The sequence below is a fragment of the Parus major genome, chromosome 5, assembly GCF_001522545.3.
Source record: "Parus major isolate Abel chromosome 5, Parus_major1.1, whole genome shotgun sequence".
NCBI classification, from domain to species: Eukaryota; Metazoa; Chordata; class Aves; order Passeriformes; family Paridae; genus Parus; species Parus major.
This window is the reverse complement of record NC_031774.1, coordinates 27,587,776-27,611,697: the sequence shown is the minus strand read 5'-3', so window position 1 is coordinate 27,611,697 and position 23,922 is coordinate 27,587,776. Positions and strand designations below refer to the sequence as shown.

General features: G+C 38.6%; 1 protein-coding gene across 3 annotated transcripts in view; it reads right to left on the bottom strand.

Annotated features, from left to right (window-relative positions):
• The window catches only part of MAP3K9 (mitogen-activated protein kinase kinase kinase 9), a 61,922-nt gene that overhangs the window by 15,259 nt on the left and 22,741 nt on the right, over positions 1 to 23,922 (bottom strand). For all 3 annotated transcript variants that reach the window (XR_001522326.3, XM_015631813.3, XM_015631814.3), the window contains exons 3-8: positions 18,489 to 18,669; positions 11,138 to 11,286; positions 7,563 to 7,738; positions 5,287 to 5,527; positions 4,037 to 4,159; positions 3,152 to 3,305 (exon numbers count right to left, since the gene is read on the bottom strand). Coding sequence is in view for 2 of the 3 variants with exons in the window: in XM_015631813.3 (XP_015487299.1) it covers positions 3,152 to 3,305; positions 4,037 to 4,159; positions 5,287 to 5,527; positions 7,563 to 7,738; positions 11,138 to 11,286; positions 18,489 to 18,669 (1,024 nt within the window). In the remaining variant the exon portion in view is untranslated. The remainder of the gene's footprint in view (positions 1 to 3,151; positions 3,306 to 4,036; positions 4,160 to 5,286; positions 5,528 to 7,562; positions 7,739 to 11,137; positions 11,287 to 18,488; positions 18,670 to 23,922) is intronic.

Below are 23,922 nucleotides of genomic sequence, written 5' to 3'. Positions count from 1 at the left end.
CTCTGGTGTCTTAATACCATTCTGTAATATCATGTTAAGACATTAATACAATACTGCAGTGAATAAAAAAATGTCTGTTGCCAGGCTCACCCCTATTTAGCTTGCAAGACTTTAAGAGTTAACTGCTAAATGATTTTAAGTCACGTTCACTATCACCTTCCATAAAATTAGTAAAAGTCACACCCTGTATGAAAAGCAGGGTGACCATCACCCATGCCATAGTGTGACTAACCAATGCCAAGTTTAAAGACAATTAAACTTCACAGTATATCCTTGAGAATATACTGTAAGATCACAACTGAACTGCCACAGAACTAGCCCAACATAAAGCTTCATCCAATCTCTGCAATTCAATACAAAACCCTTCAGCTGCTGTTCATATTCTTTATGTTCAAACATAAATAGGGAAGTGTGAATAATCACTGTACCATCTTTTCATGACTGCCTTAACTTGGGTTAAGACTAACATCACAAGTTCTGAGGGCTCACAATGCTATTCTAGAATAAACGTGGAGAATACATGGAAAGTGATAAAAATTATGAAGATAAAAGTTCCCTGGATCACTAAGTCCAGTCCCATAAGCAGCAGTAATAGCAGCACTTATGCTACCAGAATGGCTTTATAGAGAATACTTGAACTGGACTTCTCTATCCTACGTTGAGCCCTTCATTTTACCCCAGCTTTCCCAGGGTTCAGTATTTGTGTTGGCCCTGTTTCATATCTTTATCAGTTTTCTTGATGAGGGGATTGAGAGCACCTTCAATCAGTTTGCAGTGACACAAAGTCACATGGAGGTGTTGATGTGCTGGAAGGCAGAAAGGCTCTGCAGAGGGATCTGGACAGGCTGCACTGATGATGAATCAAGGCCAACTGTGTAAGACACAATAAGGTGAAGTGTTGGGTTCTGCACTTCAGTCACAACAACCCCATATAATGCTACTCATCCCCATCAATGGGGATGAGTGGCTGGAAAGCTGCTTGGGGGAAAACAACCTGGAGATGCTGGTCAACAGGCAGTTGAACATGAGCCAGCAGTGTGCCCAGGTAGCCAAGAAAGCCAAAGGCATCCTGGCACCAAAGTGATTATTCTCCTGTATTCAGTGCCAGCGAGGCTGCACCTCAAATCCTGTGTTCAGTTCTGGGACCCTCCAGGAAAGACACTGAGCTGGAGCACATTCAGAGAGGAGCAATGAAGCTGGGGAAGGGTCTAGAAAGTCACTCATATGAAGAGCAGCTGAGAGAGGTGGGGCTGTTTAGCTTGCAGAAAAGGAAGCTGGGGGAGACCTTATCACTGTCTACAACACCCTGAAAGAAGGGTCTAGGCGGGGGGGTGGGGGGGGTGTCAGCTTCTTCATCCAAGTAACAAGTGACAGGACAAGAGAAATGGCCTCAAGTTGCCTCAAGTAGACCTCAGGAGAGGTTTAGATTAAGTATTAGGAGAAAATACTTCACTAAAATGTGGTCAGGCATTGGAATAGGCTGCCCAGTAAAGTGGTGGAATCACCATCCCTGGAAATGTTCAAAAGGTGTGTGGATGTGGCACTCTGGGAAATGGTTTACTTGTGAACATGGTAGAGGCTAGGTTTATGGTTTGACTCAAAGGTCCTTCCCAACCTTAAATATTTAATGAAGTTTTATCTCCCTACCCAGTAAAATTAGAATTTAAAAATACTAAAAAATATAAAGAACTATCTTTTGAGTCACTAATATTTACTGCAACTCTGCTCCCCTTAATTTAAAGTCTGCAGTGTGGCATGATCTCAGCAAGGAATGGTTCATTGTATGTTAGCCAGACTGCCCTCTCAGCAACACTCTTACATTTCAGATACTCTGCAAAACTCAATATCCATATTGAGTCTCCTAGGAGAGATTCTGAGTACTACAGAACATCTCAGTTGCAGAGAGAACAGGAGTTTCATGAGCAACCACAGTTTGCAAGCAACGCCTTCCCCGTTGTCTGTGCCCAAAACCAATCAGTACTTCAGACTGTACAGCAATGAACAGAAAATGGAAGAGGTCTATTCCCAGAATTTGATTTCAAGGTAGACGTGTTTTCTTCCAGCTTCAGTGATCTCCCACCCTTTTACATAAATAAGGATTGTAAAGTGTGACATCTGTTTTAATTCCTTAGAATGCTATCCTATCCTTCAGTTGTACGGTAGGTAAACCACAGGCAGCAGTCAAAGAAGTTTTCTCCATATTGTCCTGCCAACCTATCTTGGTATCTTAGAGAGAGAACATATTTTAGTAGATCCAGGCCACCTTGCAGGGGGCTACAATACTGATGCACTATGCAAACATCAATTTTTCAGGCATTTCACACCTGAACACACAATAGGAAAGATAAAGATTATAACCAGCTATTTTATTTTCCCTGCTAAAAACCATGGCAAGAGTCAAACCATCAATTTATCAGGGGGAAAATGTTCAAACTCCACTAAAAATTACCAAGCATTCTTTTAGAAGGCCAAAACAGCCCTATGTTTAAAGCAGCATTCCAGCAATGATTCACTGGAGTCCAGGAATAAATAATTCAGACACACAAAGGTGGAAAAAAAAAAAAAACCCCAAAAAAAAAAAAAAAAAAAAAAAAAAAAAAAAAAAAAAAACAAAAAAAAAAAAAAAAAAAAAAAAAGCCACAGAACAATAACCTATAGAAACAGAGGTTTTACTGTATTTCTACAAAAATCACTTTCAGGATTGATTCACTCAAAGTACATGTCCTTTTCAAAAGACTGAAGAGAAGATATTTGCTTGGCTTTATCAGATACTTTTTATATACTAGCATTTAAAACAAGAAAAAGCATATCTGAGAATCATAAGAGAGAAGCAGTTTCAGATATTATTTGAAACTACAGAAAGCTGAGCTTTGAAATAAAGAAAACCTACTACAGAGAGTTTTGCACAGCTAAGAAGTTTGACAGGTCACAAATACACCTAACAGTGTAATAGCAGATAGTGAAACATCAGTTGCTAACAAATTAACTGAATGCAATTTTGTAAACTGCTCTGAATCACTAACATCTCTGGTACAGGAAAGAAGTTTGTGAGTAGAAAGGTGTTTGCAAGCAGGTAGGCAAATCTCCTGTGAGCTAGCTCATGACCAGTTTTAGAACCTGGACATGAGTCTTCCTCTAGTCCCTCTCTTACCCCTCTTCTCCTGCACCTAGCTCCTTGTGACAAAGTGAGCTTGGTCCCCAGGTGCGTCCCTTTTTCTTCTGGCCTCTCTTCTCTTCTTCCTCTCCTTCCTCCTTTGGAAGGACTGAGCTTCGTCCCCATGTTTTACTGCTTTCAGCAGGTGTCACTTCACAAGCAGAAAGAACAGTGGAAAATGGGAAGGAAAAACAGATACACAAATTAAAAGAATTGATTCCACAGCAGCATAAAGAATATAGTAACAAAAAAATTTCCCATAATTCTGACCATTTATAAACACAAATCTAACAACCAAATGCCAAATTAAGCATTCCCTAATCCTTCAAGTATAGGTAGCCTCTCATAGAATATCTTTATTCTACCACTGGTTTCTCTTTAGAACTACCACTTTGAAACCAAACACACAAATGCTGTGATATCCAATACAAACACTAAACATTAGTTAACACAATCTTCATAATTTTAAGACATGCATGTCTGCCTAATTCTGTGTTATTAAAGGAACACTATTTGCATGACAAATGCCCTTGTTCTCATTTCCTTAAAACAGTAACTTAATACACTACATCAATGCTTACAGATCTACTCTGCAAATTACTATTTCTTAAAATTAACTTGTACACCTAAGAAATGTATTTTCTATAGAAACAGCAGTATTTCAAAAACTTGGGTAAGCGTGGTTTAAACTCTGAAGGAGGTGATACTCCCTCCATCACCACGACACTACCATTTTTCTCTCTAAATGCATACATGCACGGCACAAGGCAAACATTTTAGGTACTTTCTTTAACAGTCCTGTCCTAGATAAGGAATCTTGGCATCTTACCACGCTGACAGACTGCACATTTCCCAAATTCAATACTACATTGAGCTCCTTACACTGTATGGCCCTGAGTCTGGGAATAATGGTAGGACTTGCAGGAGGGCTGGAGCAGCTACTGATCAAACTTTTCCTTTTGTCCATCGTTGGAGAAGCCTGCACAGTGAATTTATGCTGAAAATCTGTTTAGCAAAAGAAAAAAAAAAAAAAAGGCAGAAAGACACAGTTAAAATTCTCTCTTCTTTTAATATAAGAAAAAAATAAAATTTATGTTAACTTTCAAAGAGCGCAACTTACAGGATCTATGTAGAAATGAAGTTTTAGAGCTAATTGCTATTTGCCCATTGTACACACTGAGAACTCAGAATGAAGATGTGCATTCAGAGCCCTGAAAATGTATCTTCTGTGTGTATGTGTGAAACACATACACATACATTGTGTTGACTGACATGCCAAATTACATCCCTGTATGAATCCTTGCACCTTACCTCTCAGTTTCTTAAGCACCACCAAAGATAGGTGTTTGCAGACCTAAACAAAGGCATAGGTAACACACATATAATCATAATTTATTTTCTGAACAGCTAATGTCTCCCAGAAAACAAAGAATATAGTACAAGTCATCATCTCTGATGTAATGATGAGCACTAGGTGATTTACAAATCTCACACTTTTGTTTTTTTGACAAATTTGAATCTCATAAAGAATATGCAGTAGAAATGCTAAGGATTCAGTGTTTCTGAACATCATCATCTTAGCTCTTAAGAGTGACTTTGCCAACACCTTATTAATATTTAACATTTTTTCCAGAAGTCGCTTCTGTGTTAATAGTTCACCTATGAACCAGCAATCTAGGGCTTTAGTCTCACAGCTATCAGTGTATTTTTGGTAATTTTTAGATTCCTGCACCAAAAAATCCAGTAGATTATAGTTTCTCCTGCAGCATTATGTAAAATATTCCCTGATCATGAACCTCCATCATCTTGTACATACATCCTTAAAAATCTGTTTATTTTGAGTACTAACATGTTAAACTGCAACACCACATTTTTACAGTAAGCCATATATAGCCAATGGCTAACAAACACAACATTTCAAATTTACTTCTGGCCTTCATCTTGGAACTTTGGGCAATGCTACCCACAAGATTTAAATTTAAAATTAAAATTTAGTCTATTGATCTCAAAGAGCCACGTTTTTCCTGAAGTACATCAAATCCTTTCTAATGTCTAGGGGTCTAGTAGTAAGGAACTATCAAACCTACAGGTTTGCTCCCATATCACTTGGCACAGCCTAACACATCACCAACCTGAAGGCAAGCTGATATGATTGCCATCTTTTAACTTGAGCCGGCTCCTCTTGAACTTCCCCATGCGTTTCTTGACGCGAGGCTTCTCCTGACACAGCTGGTGGATGATGATGTTGAGCTCCCTTTCCAGGATGTCAATCTCACGTTCTGCCAGTTCCTGTTCGCGCCTTCGTAGCAGCTCCTCATGGTTCTTCTGTTCAACAGCAGCACGAGTCAGCTCTTCTTCCCATGTGCGCAGCTCCTGCAGGGAGATAAGTAAGTAGGAACAAAAGCCTACTGTGTGACCTGTGGGTTAAGACTAACATCACCGGCTCTGAAGGCAGAACTTCAATGGCTTGTGCCCACAGAACCGAAAACACCACTGGTTAAAGGCTCAGCTGAGAGCCAAAAACAATCCTCAAGGACTTCAATGCTTGCCGTTCAAGGCCCCTCGTACCAGTATTAAAATTCAGACATAACCACTTATGAGGCCACACCTGAAATCCTGTGTCAAATTCTAGGCTCTCCAGTACAAGACAGACATGGACATAGTGGAGAGGGTCCAATGAAGGGCCATGGAGGTGATTAACAGACTGGAGCATCTCTCCTACGAGAAAGGGCTGAGATACATGGGTCTGTTCACCCTAGCACAGATAAGGCTTGGGTGGGGTGAAGTGGGATACTACCACTGTATATAAAAACCTGAGGGAAGGGTGGAAAAAAGATAAAGCCAGCCTCTCTTTAGCAGTGCCCAGTGACAGAAAAAGAGGCAACAGCTACACACTGAAACACAGGGGACCCTCTGAACACTTCTTTACTGCATTCTAAGCACTGGCACAGGTTGCCCACAGAGGCTGTGGAGTCTCTCTCCTTAGGGATATTCAAAAGCCATCTTGACATGGTCCTGGCAAAAGCACATAAGGCAAACCTTTCAATCTATCCCTTGCTGACAAAACAAATTAACTGAAACTGTCCTTGAAATCCCAAAATCCCACTGTGCTCCACTCCTCTCACCACAAGGACAAAAGAATTCAGCACTTAGAATAATTCTCTCCAGATAGCCAATTTCAGTGCAGAGGGCAAAAACTGAAGAATTAAACATCAGATAGATAATCAGATAGATTTTAATTTAGATGGTTTTAATAATGACACTGTTACCCGGCTCATCACCAGGGAGATTTGATACATTTTACTCAAAAAGTGAACAGCATATAAAATTATTTTCCCACTGCTAAAGAGGAATACAGTGCTCAGCCTGAGGGCAGTGTAGTTAGTACTATTTAGCTGTTTGTCTGTTGAAGTTTCTGGTTTTCAAAAACTGTTCCTACACAGTTACACCATGGGACAATCAATGGTAGCAAGGAAATACCTATCAGCTAATTTATTTTTCCCAACAGGTACTAAAATAGGTGAATAGAAATGTGTTAAGTATTCTGTAGAAGTTGACTTCTTTCCTCTGACTCAGTCTTCTTTTCCTTCTCTCTGCCTCCTAAACCCAACCTCTGAACCCAGATCAAGACAGCTGCTTATTATGAGTTTACTTTCAGGCAAGAGACTGTGAACTTATAAATATATCATTGCACTAGTGATTTTGGTTCTGGTGCAGTTTTTCTTTCCAACAACGAAAAACAAACTCTGTTAGGACCTTAAATTAGACACAGCAAGCTGTGCTTTCTGCAAACATGCTTGAAGAAAACTTCTGTTTTTTCACATCTTCTTTTTGAGGCTCATGGTCACCATTCCTGTTATTCCTGCCTAGCATTTTTGTTTCCTGCTATCTGCCCAGATGGACTTCAGTTACATCAGTTACTGGACCCTTCCCCTGGTAGCACTCATGATTATTATAGTCTGTGCATTTTGGTTGTGATCAAAACCTTGAAAACACAAACCCAGCAGAACCAAAGCTGCAATGTTACCTGGAGTATACATATGCTGAAACTACCCCTCCCACATTTCCTGTTAATAGTTTTCATTTGGTTTCTCAATTAAGATGTGAATAGTGAAACAGTTACCAAATGCAATAAACAACTCATCACAGCAATTAGCACAGAGTATAATAGAAGCTCATGACAATATCAGAAGAAGTACCAGCTCAGGATGTGGATATTTATTTTTCTCATGATTCTACCCTTGTGTGTATCATAACCTACCATTAATCTGGGGACTTAATACAAGCTCCAGTAAAGCACAGACAAAATTAGCTCTGGGATGCACTAAACAGTGATCCCCATTTGAACTATGAAATGGGGAAATTACAATCCAGACAGCACAACCAAGGAGCATTGCTCTCTACTTACCTTTTCTTTGGCTCTGAGCTGATCAAACATCTCTTGGATCTCTTGTTTCCAGTCTTCCTGCAGGGAGTGGAAGGAATCTTTGGGCATTTCAAAAAAACCAGACTCTTCTATGGCAGTAAGATGGTCTAGGATAGTGGCAAAGGAAGGTCGTGAGTGTGGGTCAGGGTTCCAGCAATCTAGAAGAGAATAAAGACAAACAACTGTCAAGCATCTCTAAGTATGGAGGTCTGAGAGGATGGGTAGTGCTTTACTGATCCCCAGTGGCTAAGAGTGGCATACACACTACCTGTGTTACCCTCGCCTTCCCACTGCCCATTTGCACTATCGTCAAGTATGGAATTCATGCTTGTACAATATCAAACAGCACTTGAAATCTTGAACTACCCAACTACCTAGCTCTCTAAGTTCTACTGCAATAATATGTCAAGTAAAATACAGATGTATTAATTTTACAGATTACACCTTAAAGCATTTTTTAAAAAATAACAAATAATTTCCTTAAATATTTTGCTTTAAGATACACATGTGTTCACAGAGTAGAAATGCAAGGCTCTTGCAAATACTTATTTTATAATAAGAGTTAACAGCCATACTGTAGGAAGATATCTATCAAGAGATTTTCCTGATGCCAAATTCTAATACTAAGCTGAGTCATTATGAATCTTTTCTCAGAATGGAAAACCTCTCCTGCAAAGCAAACTGGGCATAACTTGTGTGAAAATAGGAGATTCAAGTAAATACAGACATTTGAAGTTCTCCTGTTTTTACAGGTTCTTTTTTATTATTTGAGAGAAAATTAATCAGACATTTTTCTTATGCTTTTAGGAGAAAACACAGATAAACAAGTTTTGGTTTTTTTTTAAATTTACAATCTAATGCAATTATTTAGCCAATTACTGAGCTCTAAAAACACAGAAATGAAGGTAGCCATCTTACCACATAAGGCAACTCAATGAGCAACAGTACAAAAGCCAATGTTTTACAGTGATGGGAATTGAGCACAGAAAACAGAAACAGAAAATAGGATGAAGTAACCCCTCAAGCTATAAACAACCCCCCAAACCATTTTGATTTAACAACACTTTTGAATAGGAAATCTGCACTCATTCAGTCCTATCTCTTCCTTTCCCCTCATTTCTACTCCAGCAGAAAAAAAAACACTTTCTCATTCTGTGTTGTCCTGTACCAGCATTTACATGGGTTCTTGTTCAGCAAGTGTCCTTATTCTCTTTAGTACTGCTAGATACCTGCATGCCAAAATTCCAGAGCAACCAAATAGAAAAGCTTCATATTCACACATATTTGTAAGGAATACAGTTTTTCTGTGTGAATGGAAGTAACTAACATGTGGGTCTCTCTCATCATATAGCATTGCTCCACATGGTCACTGGACTTAAAACACATATTACTGCAGCACAAGACAGGAGTTATAAAAATGTTCTAAAAGTTTTCTAGACCTTGAAGTCAGAAAAAAGGGAACATTCTTAAAACTATTAGATGATGTCCTAAAAGACATTCATCAAGGCATGATCAAAGTTCATTCATCAGTTTTGTGGACTGAAGAACACCAAAGGGCAGCTGAAATTAAAAATAAAAAACACTTCACAAAACCTGTGCAACAGCCAAGGCTTGGTTCTGCAGTTCCTTTCTTGGATTTTAGCATTACTGAGATTTTGCATTTGGGAGTTGTGCTTTCAAAATCATGGGTTCCATGCTGGAACACATTTGTGTTTATGGCTTTTAATTTGCTTCTTTTATGAAAGCAGAGAACTGAGGATGTTGAAGAATGCTCTGATGATCCCCTGCTGCTGGCCAATTAGTAGCAATGGATGTTACAGCTGGATTGTCAGTACCATAATCCCTGTTTCTTTACCTCAGGTTTTAAGCATGGCAAAGCAAACATGACCCGAAGTAAAACAAAATGCTGCAGCCAGCCAAACGCATGAACGAGTGAACAGGATAACTAGCAGGTGGCCCGTGGCTTTTATTTTCCCAGGCCTAGATCAGCCATTATTTGCACTAATGAGGACATTGTAACATATAACTCTTTTCTGTGAAGAGCAAAAGTTCAGCTTTGTTGTCTCAGTGAAGACCACCATGGCAGTAATTCAAAAGTAAAAGCAGCATTAGAGAAGAAGAGTTCACCCGAGATGGGAAACAGCCTGTTTGAAAAAGAAGCTTTGGTGAAGGGGCAGAAAGTAATTGGGTTTTTTTGTTCTCATCTACACCCTGCACAGGGAGAAGCCAAGTATTCCAAAGCCACGTGGGTGCTCACCCCTGTGCTGCTGGGTTCAGGCACTGGCCATATGCCTCTACCTAACTTTCCCAATAGAGGGCATTATTTTGAAACCCTCTCTTACAATTATGAAACCCAGGAAACCATGTGAAAATAAACTACCTGGAACAACACTGAGCTGGTAGTTTCATCGCCTCTTTCAGATGTATTTTCTCACTTTACACTGCCTACAAGCTACTCTACCTGTAACTCTATTGTTTACTATCCAGTAGGATATTTCTTTTTCAGCAGAATATACAATAAATCTTTACTTTAAATTAACTGAAGCCTGAAACCTAAAGAAAAGACCAGTGAAAGGCAAAAGCATTCCAAAAGCAGGAAAAAAAATCCATCAGAAACATTTTCTTCATGATTCTTATTCATTTCTTGAGGCTAAAAGTACCACCAGAGGCCACCAAGTATCAGTTCTACGTCGAGACTTATTCTTTGCTCACCAAGACTATAAACCAAGCTTGATTTCTCTTTATCTTGTTTTCCTTTCTGCCAGATAGGTATAAAAATGTTTTGCACATATAAACACCTAGAAATCCTTGGGAACAGGGACACTGACAAAAATACTGAAGGTAAGGAAGAGAGAGAGAGGGCAGGAAAGAGGAAGGCAGAAAGGGAGGGAGGAACAGCTGAAGCTCAGGACACACAAAAGTAGTTTCAATGGCCAGCAGACCAGGTCACATGAGTACACTTGAAAACTACCCCACACGATTCTTTTCAGTAACTATGGCAGCTCTGATGACTAACTCCTGTATTTTTTTCACCTCTCTGTAGCCCGCCTTGGGTATGAAATACCTCCACAGACAAAGCAGAAAAATCACATAATTCTGACCGAAAATATGGGTTGTTTTGGGATGTCAAAGCCATATTTAAACCCTCTCCCTCAAATATCAATAGGATGAAGTTTCATTTCAAACCAATCTACCACTACTAGTAAGATGTTCGAGCTACGAATTTTAAAACAAGTTAAAGACTTCAAGCAGGATCAAAATACGTGAGGTTTTGGTGTTGGCGAGTTCACACTACTAGAAAACAAGCTAAGTGATGACAGCAATAGCCCCCCTTTTCCTATAAAGCCAGCTGATAAAAAAATCTCTTTCATTATTCTGGTAGCAGTCTGACTGTCACAGCACACTAACAGCCAGGCCTGGCTCCCACAATAACCTGCACCACCGAATGAAGCCACTGGAAAGCTCGGTGCTCTTAGGTAACAAAACAACACAAAGAGGCCATGCTCAACAGCACTCTTAAAACAGCACAAACCACACTCACACCACAGCTGGCTTACCTTCCATGAGTTTGGCAAAAGGCTCAGGACACGTGGAAGGGATTGGAAGGGCAAGCTTATTCATAGCAACACCATACGCTACTGCAAGACCATCAATTCCTCGGAATGGTACTTCTCCTGTTAGCAGTTCCCAAAGCAGCACACCGTAACTATTGGGAAGAAAACAAAAAGGAGAATAGATGTTTGACTTTAACACAGCCTTTGTTAAGCAACAAGGTACCTGAACCTGGGAGTCTGGTATACTAAAGAAATTGCAGTTTGCAGGACAAGCTTATCATGAATGCCAAGCTGGTGATCTGCCCTATTTTACCTGCTTTTTTTTAGTGAGTATGAAATAAGATGACATTTTCACCTTTTAGGCAAAAATAATTTTCTCTCTGAAACTGGGAACAATCTGAAAACCATAGATCTTCTAATTTAGTTTCAAACCAGGACCTCTCAAAACACCCAAAAATATGAAGAAGACTTGTATGGTGGCTTGCAATTTCTAAAAGTAAAAAATACTTTTTCAGAATTAAGTTGTCATCTTAAGAAAATACTACCTATGAAGTTATGGAAATAGTTATGGAAATAGTTCCAGGACTGTTATCCCCCAAAGTATATGATGAAAAACACAACCTCAGTATTTTTTCTGCTTCTGGGAAACCCCAAAGAGAAACTGCTTCTTCATACTTGGTGACCTGACAGTTTTTTCTTCCATTGTTCTTACTCTCTTGTGAACCCATTTACCACCCATTGTGTTCTGTAGTAGCGAACTCCACAAATTGAATGATACATTGACAAAAAATACTTCTGTGTATGTGTTTTGAGCTTGTCACTTGGTAATTTCATTGGCTTCCCTGTAGTTCTTTCAATACAGGAAAGTGTAACATATGTTCCCGATTAGCTCCTTCCATGCTGTCCATGATTTCACAGGCTCCCATACATCCTGCCTAAATCATCATCTTTCCAGACCCCCAAATGCTAATCTAGCTAATTTCTAATCTAGTTACTGTCCTGAACAGAAGCCATTTCATATCTTTCACTGACCTTGACATCTTCTGTTGTCTGCTCATACCAGCAAAATCACAAAGTTTTAAAGATGTGGGAAGAGGCATAAATGGTATTGCATGTTTTGTTTCTTTCCTATTAAATTTTCATTTGCCACTTGCCTTTCTTACTTTTTACAAAATACAAAAATGAAATAAGTTATCCATAGTAGCTCCAATGTGTTTTTAGTGAATCGCAATAGTAAAATTTAGAGCCCATAAACTGTACATATGAAATTCTCCTATAGGTACTACTTTGTATTTATTACCAGTACCATCTATTTTAGCATTTATTATAATAAAACTTTTCCTCATCTCTCTGCAGTAGATTAATTTTTCTTATCCTGAATAACTTTGTATCATCAACCATGCTACCTAACCATTTATTTTTCTCCAAATCACTTATGATTGTGTTGAACAAAGAATTCCCCACCAAGAAAAATTATTTATTCCTTTAGTAATTAAGAATTGATTAAATGATGGGGAAAAGACTTTCCCTCTTTTCCCACATCAATTTACCTTATTTAAAAGCTTATGATGACCAATTTTGCTTTAAGTCTATAAATCCAAACATAGCATAAGCAATCTCACCACTTATCCATATATTCCGTGTCTCCTTCAAGCATTTTCACGTTTTACAAGGTATTACATTTTCTTCTACAAAAGTTGACTCTTCCCCAGATATGCTCACAGTTCTACCAGCTCCCTGCTCTTTAGTGCTGCTTTTACCATTGAGAACTCCAGATCATACTTGCTAATCCTCAGGAAGCTCTTTTAAGACCTGCAACCACGTCTGCTGCCTTCCATTTCTCTGGTACTACACCAGCTTTAAGCAACAGATTACACAGCACAGCTGTTAACTCAGCTGACTTTCATGTTCTTGTAGAAATCTTGGATATTACTGTAAATCTCAGGAATAGTTACTGCTCATTTCATCAGTCAGTTTTAACATCTCTGTGAATTTTACTTCAGGAAGATATGTCCTCCAGGCTTGACTCCCTTAAAGAGAAATTTTCAGCTTAAAAGGCCTCTTTGCTCCAATCTGGCAGACACAAGTCACTGAGTTTTTTTTCCTGGTATAGCCCTATCTTCTCTGCATTCCCATATTTTGCTCACCTCTGGGCTGTTATGTTCTCCTGCAGGGTTCTCACCTGTGCTGTGTTTGAAAGCAAAGGATTTGGTTTTATGCTTTTAGAAGACTCTCCTCACAACCCTTTTATCTTCTTCATTTTATGTTCAACTAGACAGAGCTCAAGTCAATGCATAATCTTCCTCATTCGGATACAGACGTTTTAAAAAGATGTCTTTCAGTAGTCTTTTCTACATTGTCTTCTTTGTTCTTTTAAAGGATTTCCCATACATTTACTCAGAGCTTTAAAAGTGTCCTTGAAAGATACCCGTGTTGAGTGTTCCCCTTCTGCAGTTTTCACACAAAATTCCCATTGTTGACAATAATCTTGAGATTAAACACTACTGTAATGGACTAATTTTTCTTAACTGTGCTTGCAAAGATATAAAAATTAAGTATACATATATTTGGATCATGTCCTACTGTACAACCTTGAAGGCCTCCTCAGCACACCTGAAGACCAAATAAAAAACTGCTTCTCTTCCTACAAGCTCCTTAAATAGCTGCTCCATGGAAAAGTCTGAAGCTACAATATTAAGCTTTTCTTGTTTCAAAACAACAATTTCCCTATTCCTTTGGGGTACATTATCACAAACTCTGGCAATCTCCCTTCCATCCTATCACATTTTTAACACTCACTGTTAAAGTTGCTGCTGCTGCCTTAGTTGGACACCCTTAACAGCACTTTTCCTACTTAGAAAAAGGATTTTAATCACTAAAGATCCAACCTTTGCTGCTAACACAGCTATTTTACTTTACTAAGCAGATGATAATATTTTTGACCTACATGATCTTTTGCTTTTTTCTTAGGTAATTCACACTCTTGGTATTATAAATTACTACTTCTTACTATCTCAAGACCATTATTTGAAAGAAATATAGAATCTAGGGAGTTCCCATTTTCTTTTTGGCCTTCTAGGATTTATAGAACACTTGAAGAAAATGAAAACTGAACTGAATGTATATTTGGATTGTCTAAATCTGACTGATCATTCATGATACTCTTCTGTTTGGATTTAACTGTTGATAGTAAAAGGTAGTAAAATCTACCAAAGAGCTGTATTATTACTTTAACACTAGCATTGGATAAAGCACTACTGATGTGCTCAAAGCACTTCTTCTGCAGGGTAATTTTTAAAGGAAAAAGGAATAGACAGATTGGTGTTTCTTCCAATGTGACACTAGAAGTGTATATTGCAGGAAAGGTCACTTTGCTTCTGACAAAACTCAATGCCATTAACTTACAGTTCATTACTGAGAATACTGCTTCCACAGAACTAGGGAATACTGTTTTGTGGCACTTGAACAATAATCCCAAGTGAATAAACACCAAGAGAGGTGCTGAACAGAGTGTTTTCCTATTAACTCTCAAGCAGAAGATTGGGAAGTACAAAGGAAAAAGCTAGATCAGAAGACTTCACAAAAAAAGGCATAGAAAGAAAGAAACAAGGGCCTCTACTCATTCTCAGTGGGGAAAAAGTGATCAAGTTCATTTATTTTTCCAGCACCTAGTAGTAATTTTTGGACTTCAATTACGAAATGAACCATGTGACACAACCCATGCATCCAAGTCAACTGACACTTGTGTGAATAATTAACCATCTTTCAGTGATCCAGTAATCCCTTAAGCCATTTAACATCAGGTTCAATCCTACTCGCTGGATTTTCAGGGCAAGGGAGGCTGGAGGTCTGCAGGATTTCACATGTGATTTTGCCACCTCCCTTGTTAGTCTGTCAGCTTTTTAAAAACAAGTCTTTTATTCTCACTGGTACTGTTCCATAGTATTTGTACCATAGACTTCTCTTATCCATTTCCCCAGGCTCAACACTTTCCATAAGGAAGGAATTATCAGCCCAACAAAGAGATCCCAGTTCCAACAGAAACTAGAACATGACTTTCATTAAGAAAAAACCCCCGAACTTAATTACACTTTTATGTCTATTAACAGCTGGCATTATGCATGTTAATGAATTGACAGTTCCAGAGATGACCATTCCTTCCCATTTCACAACAATCAGTAGCATGTGCTTCTCCCAGGTGAGTTTCTCCTAATACTGCCAGACAGCACTGATGTGTCAGGTACTGAAGTCTTGCCAGTGCTTCATTACACACAGAAAACTACAGAAGCCTACAAGTGGTCAGCTGTGGATGGAAGTGCTTGACCAACACTAGATTAAAACTATTTATTCTAATGACTGAAGTTTCTAGACCCAGCACTGAATGCCTGAAACTTCCTCATCTGCTAATCTGATTGTTTTAGCTGGTATTCCATTCCTAAATGGAAATTGAATTCCCAATTATTTCACTGGTCTCAGAACACATATAGCTTAAAAAAATCCAAACTGAGGACCATAGAGAACTCAGATGAAGGTTGTATGATGCATTTATATTCCACATACCAATAGTACCGACAATATGACTGTCTTTTAAGCAGCACAAGTAAAAAATATAAGTGTGCTGCAAACAAGAAATATATTTAAACAGCCAAACGACAGAAAAATTTTATTTATATGCCTGCTAACATGAGCGTGCAGTACCAGATGAACTGCAATACCCATGCTTCAACTTTATCCCTGTAAATCCAAAGCAAATACAAACACATAACAGATTTACAGGAATGGACTTATTTAAATAAAACTGTAGTTTCATTGTCCTCTGTGCAGTATAAGCACAAGGCTTCTACTGTACATCTAGAGCCTGTGGGTACAGCACAGCAAAATTCACAGCAACAAGTTTTCACTAGCAAAATTTATTAAGTACTGGTACTATGAACAAGCTTCCCAGTGGCCCAGACCCTGGTGATAAATACTGTGTGTGGCCATTCCTCACTCTTTTTAAGTTCTTTGCCAAACCTACTCTAGAGTAAACAGATGGAGCTTTTTAAATGGACCTTGAAACATGTTTTGAAAAGATGAAGCCGTCAGTTACGATAAGACTGACTCAGGAAATTTCAGTCCTAGCATGCATCTTCTTCACCTGCTTGTGCAGCAAGAACGCAAGCAGAACAAGATTCTTGTTCAAAGGCTGGGCAACAGTTCAGCCAGCAGTATGATTCTAATAAGCTTTAAAGAAAAGGTGTTGAAATAAAAGGGCTTGTGAACATTAGAGACAATTCTGTTGATGCTGCATAGACCAACTGGAAGGTTGTCAGGCAGAAAAAAAACCCCCTGTGACTCCAGTGATTAGCCAAGTGGTTGAACTGGACAAGAGGTGGGGCAAGTCTAATAGGATAAAAAACTTCATCCTGTTAAGAATTTCAGGTTGCATCCTTGGGTGGGGACAGGATTTATTACACAAGTCCATGACTGCTTTTGTAAAATCTAGGGCTTACAATCATTGACAGACTAGTAGTGATTGCACTGGCAAGCATTTGTCCTCTGCATACATATTCTTTTCAGCTTGTTTAACTATGAATAGAGGTTTTAGCCACAAAAAAGAAAAGGCTTATTCAGAGACAATACAGAAGTTCTCTTAATGGTGGTAACTCTGTTTAAGGGAGAGTCTTGTGAGGAACTCAACTTATTTTCAAGGGAAGACTTGTAACTTTAACAAGAGAAAGTGATGAAGGAATCTTAAAAGCAGAGATAAAGCATTCTGAAAAATGAACAAATAATTTCAGTTAGTTACAGTCTTTAAGTGACTCACAGTCCTTAAATCAATGACCAAATTGGTACTTTTGCACAAGTATTGAGGCACTTGTGTTACCTTCATGAAAATCACCAACCAATTGAATAATTCTTAACTTCTTAAAACGAATTCATACTGATACAGAACATTTACTGATCTGTTCATAGCATGCCTGGTTTAGTAAAGTTACAATTTCAGGAAAACTGTTCCCCCTTTCCCTCAGGTTACCCTTAAAGATCCTTCCTGGCACTGTTTCAGAGAACAGCAAGTTTAGGTCTGAGCTTGACAAGCTGTGTACAAACCAGTACCATCACCACGTGCACAGAAAAGGTGCACAGCTTTAAGATTTTAACTTCTGCCAGACTTCACTCCAAATAAAAACCTAGTTCTTGCTCAATTCATCTCAGATTAGCTACTACATTTAATTACACAGTCAGAATTTTATCCATGCTATTAGAGTGCAAAATACAAGTTCACAGACTTGTCACAAGGCAATACATTATCTACATTACCTATTCAGCAAAACTGGACAAGGAAAATGAAATTTCCCACACCAAATAGCTGCCATAAAAGCTAGACAAGTCTACCAGCTGGGCAATTTCTTTATCCTGACAGGTTTTACAGAATGCACTCACTTGTGGAGAAGCATTAGTGGCCAGTGACAGAATCTTACTGCTAAGACAAAGATCCTGACATTTCAACACCTTTTTCACCACAAAGAAACTATAACTCTCTCTATTTAATTTGTTTCAGATGCTCAGTACTAATTCTAAGTCATCCAGCATCCAGAAAAGTCACTGTCCCGGAGCCATTTACTGAATTCTTTATTTACCAATCCACTTAACAGTGGTATTCAAACTCAATTTCTGGAAGTATATAGGCCAACCCCTACACTCCTCCCCACATAATTAGCTCATTCATAAAAATTCCAGTGCATGAATGAAAAAGACAATACATACATGCAAGTTACTATTTATGGATTACATACTCAGATGGACCCAGATAAGAGATTATCCTATGTAAAAGGCTAGAAGGATGGAAATAATTAATGAAATAATTAATGAAATTATTATAAAAGCAAAAAACAGTATTCAGATTGAAACAGCAAGGGGAATTCAATTAAGTAAAGTGTGTTTGTGTACACATACATTAGTGACAGATTACTACCAAAACAAAATATTTCAGAATTATCTTGTATGTAAAACAGTAAAAAAATGAAGTACTTCTCAGATTGTATTATGGTCTTTGATTATGTCAGTTAATAGCCAAATAAGCACAAAAAGGTTGGTTTAGATAAAGCAGAGGAGATTTGGATTATAAATCCCAAAATAATCTGAATGAAAATTTATAGAACAACAAAAATTTGAAGGCATGCAGTAGCTGGTCCACCACTTACTTTCTACAGCAATGAGGCAAGTCTGACAGACGGAAAGCTGGTGGATAAAGTTTTCTTAAGACCTGAATTTTAATATTCAGTTCACTATTATTCATTCTTCTATATAAAAGAAACTTCCTGGCAGGTCTAGTTACTCTTTAGTTTCCAATCACTTAATGCCAAATCAATACCTCCAAACATCGCTGCCTTTGGAGAACATGGAAGAGCGGATGACCTCAGGAGCCATCCAGGCATATGTCCCAGCTGCGCTCATTTTGGTAGTTTTATGCCATTCCCTGGCCAAGCCGAAATCCGTGATCTTCAACATCTTGTTGCTCAGATCTCCATTTTCCACCTTTTCGAGTATCAGTACTGGAGAAAAGTGGGGGAGGAAGGGGAATAAAAGGTATGCAGAGTAAAGCTAGTATTTATGCAAAAAAAGATTTTCCTGGAGATCCCCCAAATTTCAAGATTTTCCCTGGCTTTTTGTTATTCAAACATACCATCCCCTATTACATATTATTTCAGGCTGATCCCTTCATCTGACAGCTGAACAGTTCTCTAGCAAATAACTTCAAATTTAACCAAAGTACCAAGCCCCAGAGAAGAAATACGTAATAACATCATTATTTAATATAGTGTCTAGTGTCATTCTGTATAATGCTCTGCGCTAAGAGGAAGTGAACCACTGTAACTTCTAGAAATCCAGATAAGGGAAGACATTTCCTAATTAATCCTCTCTCAGCAAGCCAGTAATAGCAGCTTTTTCTTGAACTGCTTAGAAGACTTTTTTTGTAAATCCAGATACACACATAGGCTGGATATACCCTTCATGTAAATATGTTAGGAGTAGAAGCTCTATGCACAATTTTTTTAAGTTACTATTGAAAAAATATCTTTTTGACCAGTAATAACATGCCCGATTCCAGAATGCATATAGACCCCCACAGACTCCCTCACCCATCATTATTAAACTACTTTTTTCTGCTCTGTTTCAGTGGCAAAGGAGTCCCAAGAACTTTAAAAGAACCAAAATACCCAAGAACTTCAAAAACACCTTGAGGCAGAACTCAAGAATGCTGTGATATAATACATATTCCTCTGTAGCTGGGAAGTTGTACTGTTACACCACCAAGTGTAAACCAGAACCCACAAGTATACATCCTGCTTTAGCACCATCTAATTATCTTCTCTCTTTATATTAGTGCAAAGTGACCGCACGAGTTGCACCAGCAATGAAACATAAAGCTACAGAATATGAGGGCACTAGACTTCCAGAACTAATGGAACCATAAGCCCCTGGACTGATTTTAACCCACTTTGTAAAGCACCACAAAGAAAAAAAAAATATTTGTATTACTATTATTCCAAAGACTTCACATCAAAAATCACCGAGCCAGTTACATACCATCATTATGCAGCTACTCTGTTTTTAATGTCATTACAGACACTACAGACAGAGGCTCTTAGAAAACATTCTTCTTTTTCTATGGATGCATCAATTGCAAAAAAACCAAACCAAACCAAACCCCAACCAGACAAAAGAAACCCCACAACCTCTGTAATCAAACCATCATGGATTATAACAAAACGTATAAAAGGCAAATGTGCTGCGGAAATTACAGAAAATAATCTTCAGGAGAATTTTCAGCAGTCCATGAAAAGACTCAAGTGTCAGCCTTAAGCTAACACAGCTTTTTTTATTTGAGTCAGGGAGAATCATTCCTTCTAATAACTAAAATGGGGGTTCCCACTAAATAAAACCCAAAAATGTTATCTGAACCCTTCTGCATTATAAACAACACACATTTACAATGTTAAAATACTGCTTTTAGTTCAATAATAAAGAAATTGTTCATTCTTTGAAAATTTTTAAAAAATCATTTACCCTTTTACAGGGCTTCAGAATTCACAAAATACTACTTCAAAGATTTTTGTGGGACAGCTCAAGGTGGGAAGAAATTAGACCTATGGTTAAGCTCCCGGTTCTTGCTTCTTTTGCAAAATTTTTAACATGGCCAAATGCCCCATTTTCCTAATCACAGAGAAAAGAGATTGAGGCCTAGAGTTACTGTTCTCTTCAGTTTGGCAAAAGCATATGCATTTTTAGAGCAATACTTCAGTGCACAACAGAAGCACCACAAGAAACCAAGGTACAGAAGGTTCCTTCCTTTGGGCCTCTTCAAATAAGTCTAACTTTTTTACTTCTTTCTAGCAGATGAACAAGTGCTAAAAGGAATTGCTAACAAGTCACTCATTGACTGCAAAGTGAAAAGCTTCTTAGAATGTATATAGTGTTTCTTTTTCTAGCTTGTACCCACTCTGCCTAAAGAACTGGCAGAATAACAAAATGTAATTTGAAATTTAAATGCAGTAATTTAGAGATGTACAGTGTTGTTGTAAAGGTAAAGTAAAACTTTGAGACAAGAAAGTATGGGTTTAGGGGATTTTGGGTTGGTTTTTTTTGCTTCCCTCCATAACAAATGAGGAACATTATGATTTGATTGTTCCACAATGAGGAAGAAACAAATTTATTGTTCACAGATCATATTCTGTCTGAATGAGCTCAATAGCAGGACAGAGCACCATGTATCACAGCTGATACATACTCTGTACATACCTTCCTGGTAAGAGGCTATTTAAATCTAATTACCATGATTTGTGTTCAGTTCTAACAAAATAATTAGTACTTACATAGATCTTTTGTATCCAGAACTTGTTCTTTTGTCAGATGCAGGGTAGTAAGAAAAATTATCATGACAAAAGACCACTGAGAAGGACAACAAAAGAGACTTGAGTTATTGCAAGTCTTTGACTCTTTACTTACAACCTTGGCTCCTTTTCTATTTCTATGTAATAACTGCTTGGGATAGTAATCTTACAATCCAAATTTTTTAAAATTAATTTTAAAAATGGTATCTTTTTCCAGCATCTGTTTCAGTTCTCTATCATGTTATTCAGTATCAACGGGCTCACTTGTAACTGCCAGGAGTCACCCTTGTCCATCTGTCAGATTTTCAAACCAAAAAAACCAAAAACCTTACTCTCCCCTCTTGTTTTTGCCTGAATTTCAATGAAGAACTTGTAAATAGGTGAAATATTAATTAATTTCAATCTCCTCCTCAAAAAAAAAATCTTTTATGCAGAACACACAGAAGGTTGCTAGGACACTGCAAAAGCATTTTGCTTATGTTAATCAACATGGTCTCACTTGCTTCTGAGTTTTACCTACAATTATTACACCTTGTTTAATACTCTCAGTGCAAGTCCTCTTCTGCAAGTACTACTTCTGCACTTGTATTAGTCCATGACAAACAAACAGGCAACATGTTCTCTACTCTTAGAGAGTTAATGAGAGAGTTAACGTCTCCCTCTTTTAAATTTCAATCACTCAGGACTGAGGTAACAGAGCCAGATGATCAATATCTGGCCTAACTACATTGAGTTTGCATGGCCAGGTTTTAGTAGTAGGAGGGTGGAAGATGCTAGAAGCTTTTCCCATGTCCAGCACAGCTGGATGTGCCACTGGCCAAGGGTGAGCCAATCAGAAGTGACGATAACACCCTTGTGACAACATATTGAAAAGAATAATTAAAAAACCAAATAGTTATTGTGCAGATGTAACTGCATCAAGAGAAGAGTGGAGTGAGAATATGTGAGAGGAACAACTGACACCAATGTCAGTGCAGAAGGAAGGGGGAGAGATGCTTCAGAGCTGAGCTTTCTCTACAATCTGTGGAGAACCACATGGATGCAGAGATTCACCTGTATCACATGGAGGAGACCCATTCCAGAAGAGGTGGATGCCTGTGGGAGGCTCATACTGGAACAGGCTCCTGACAGGGACCTGCAGACCTGTGCGAAGGTTTTCTGGCAAGATTTGTGACTGCTTGAGGGACCCATGCTGTGCCTGAAAGACTGCAGCCTGTGAGGGAAAAGTGCAGGAAGAGTGACACATGTTGCAGCAGTTTTGTTGCCTGTGGGATAGACTCAGGCTGGAGAAGTCCATGGAGAACTGTCTCCTGTGCTCCACAAGAGCAGTGGAAATACTCCTCTCCCTGAGCAGCAGCAGGAACAATGTGTGATGACCTGAGCATAACCCTGATTCCCTGTCTCCCTGTGCTGGTGGGGAAAGGAAATAGAGCTGGGGAGAAGGGAAGATGTGTTTAAGGTCTTTTATTTCTCATTATCCTGCTCTGACTTTTTACTACTAAATTAAGTTGATATTTCTAATTCAAGTCTGTTTTTGTCTGTGATGGTATTTGATGAGTGATCTCTCCTGGTCCTTGCCAACTGATGAACCATATGTTATATTTTCTCTCCCCAGTGCAGGTGGCAGAGGGGACTGACAGAGGGGCTTGGTGGGTGCCCGGAATCCAGCCAGGCTGAACCCACCAAACACTACCAAAACAAGTTCAGGCACAGATACAGAGTACCAAAGAAGAGCCAATATACCAAGGAAGTAAATACCAATCTTGTCTGCTGATTTTAAAGCTCTGTGAGTGATACAGGATGATACAGAGGTTTAAAATAGGTAGAAAATTTAATAGAAAATCTTTCATATTCCTAGCCTTCAAAAGAGACTGTTTGGCAGCAAAGACACTGGACCTAGTCTGCAAGCAACCAGGGAAGAACAAGTGCCAAACCAGCAGGAACATGAAGAATGTGTGTCAGCTTGTTAGGGGCGGATCAGCCTTTCCCAGTTTCAGCAAGGCTCATGCAAGAAATCTCTTCCTGTGTGCATGCACAGAGCCAGCCAAATTGTAGATGAAGGTCTGCTATGCACTACTGCTCCTCTTTTTCCTCTGTAGCACAGGCTAAAAGCTGATCTTAAATAGCATGGTAAAAACCAACCAGCAGTGTGCAAAGGGGACTGGTGAACCAAATCAGGTATTAAAAGCACATTCAAACAGCTTTCACCATCCAAATGCTGCAGCAAAACAACTTAACATGGGAAATCATCACATTCTTTGAAAGTGCAAGTGCAAAGGAAAGCAGGGTGGCTTAAGGCAACACTAAAATAGTTAGCAATCTCCAGTGAAGTGTACCATGCATGCGTGTCCTTACAGGAGTAATAATCCATTAGCACTCACGTATGTTTTCATGCAATCCTGAAAGATTTGTAACTTGTCCTATGGAAAATAGGCATTTAACAATGAGAAATTAATTACAGATCACAGAAATTCTGTCCAGCAAGACAGGATTAATGAAACTTTATTACCACATGGACTTTCAAGAGTCATTACTGACCCTTGATTTGACCCCACTGTTTTATTCCTTGAGAGCCAGGCAGACTGCAAGTGCTGAAAGACAACAGTCCATCAAGGCATGTTAGAAAGCTGAGATATAAAGGTAGAAATTAAATACTGGGGCTCCTCTTATCTAGGTTATGATGAGACAGTCCTTTTTCTTTGAAATGAAAATATTTCCATTAAATATGGGCTTCCTCCATATTCTTCAAGAATATCTTTGGTGTAATACAAGAAGCATCAAGGTATTTTGCTTTCAGACTCTTGTGAAAAATTTATAATTTGTCATTGTTATATTTTCAGTACTTTTTGATAGATGTTTCCATCTGTGTGCTGCTTTGGCTTCTGCTCTGGCCAAAACAAGTTGCAGTAACAA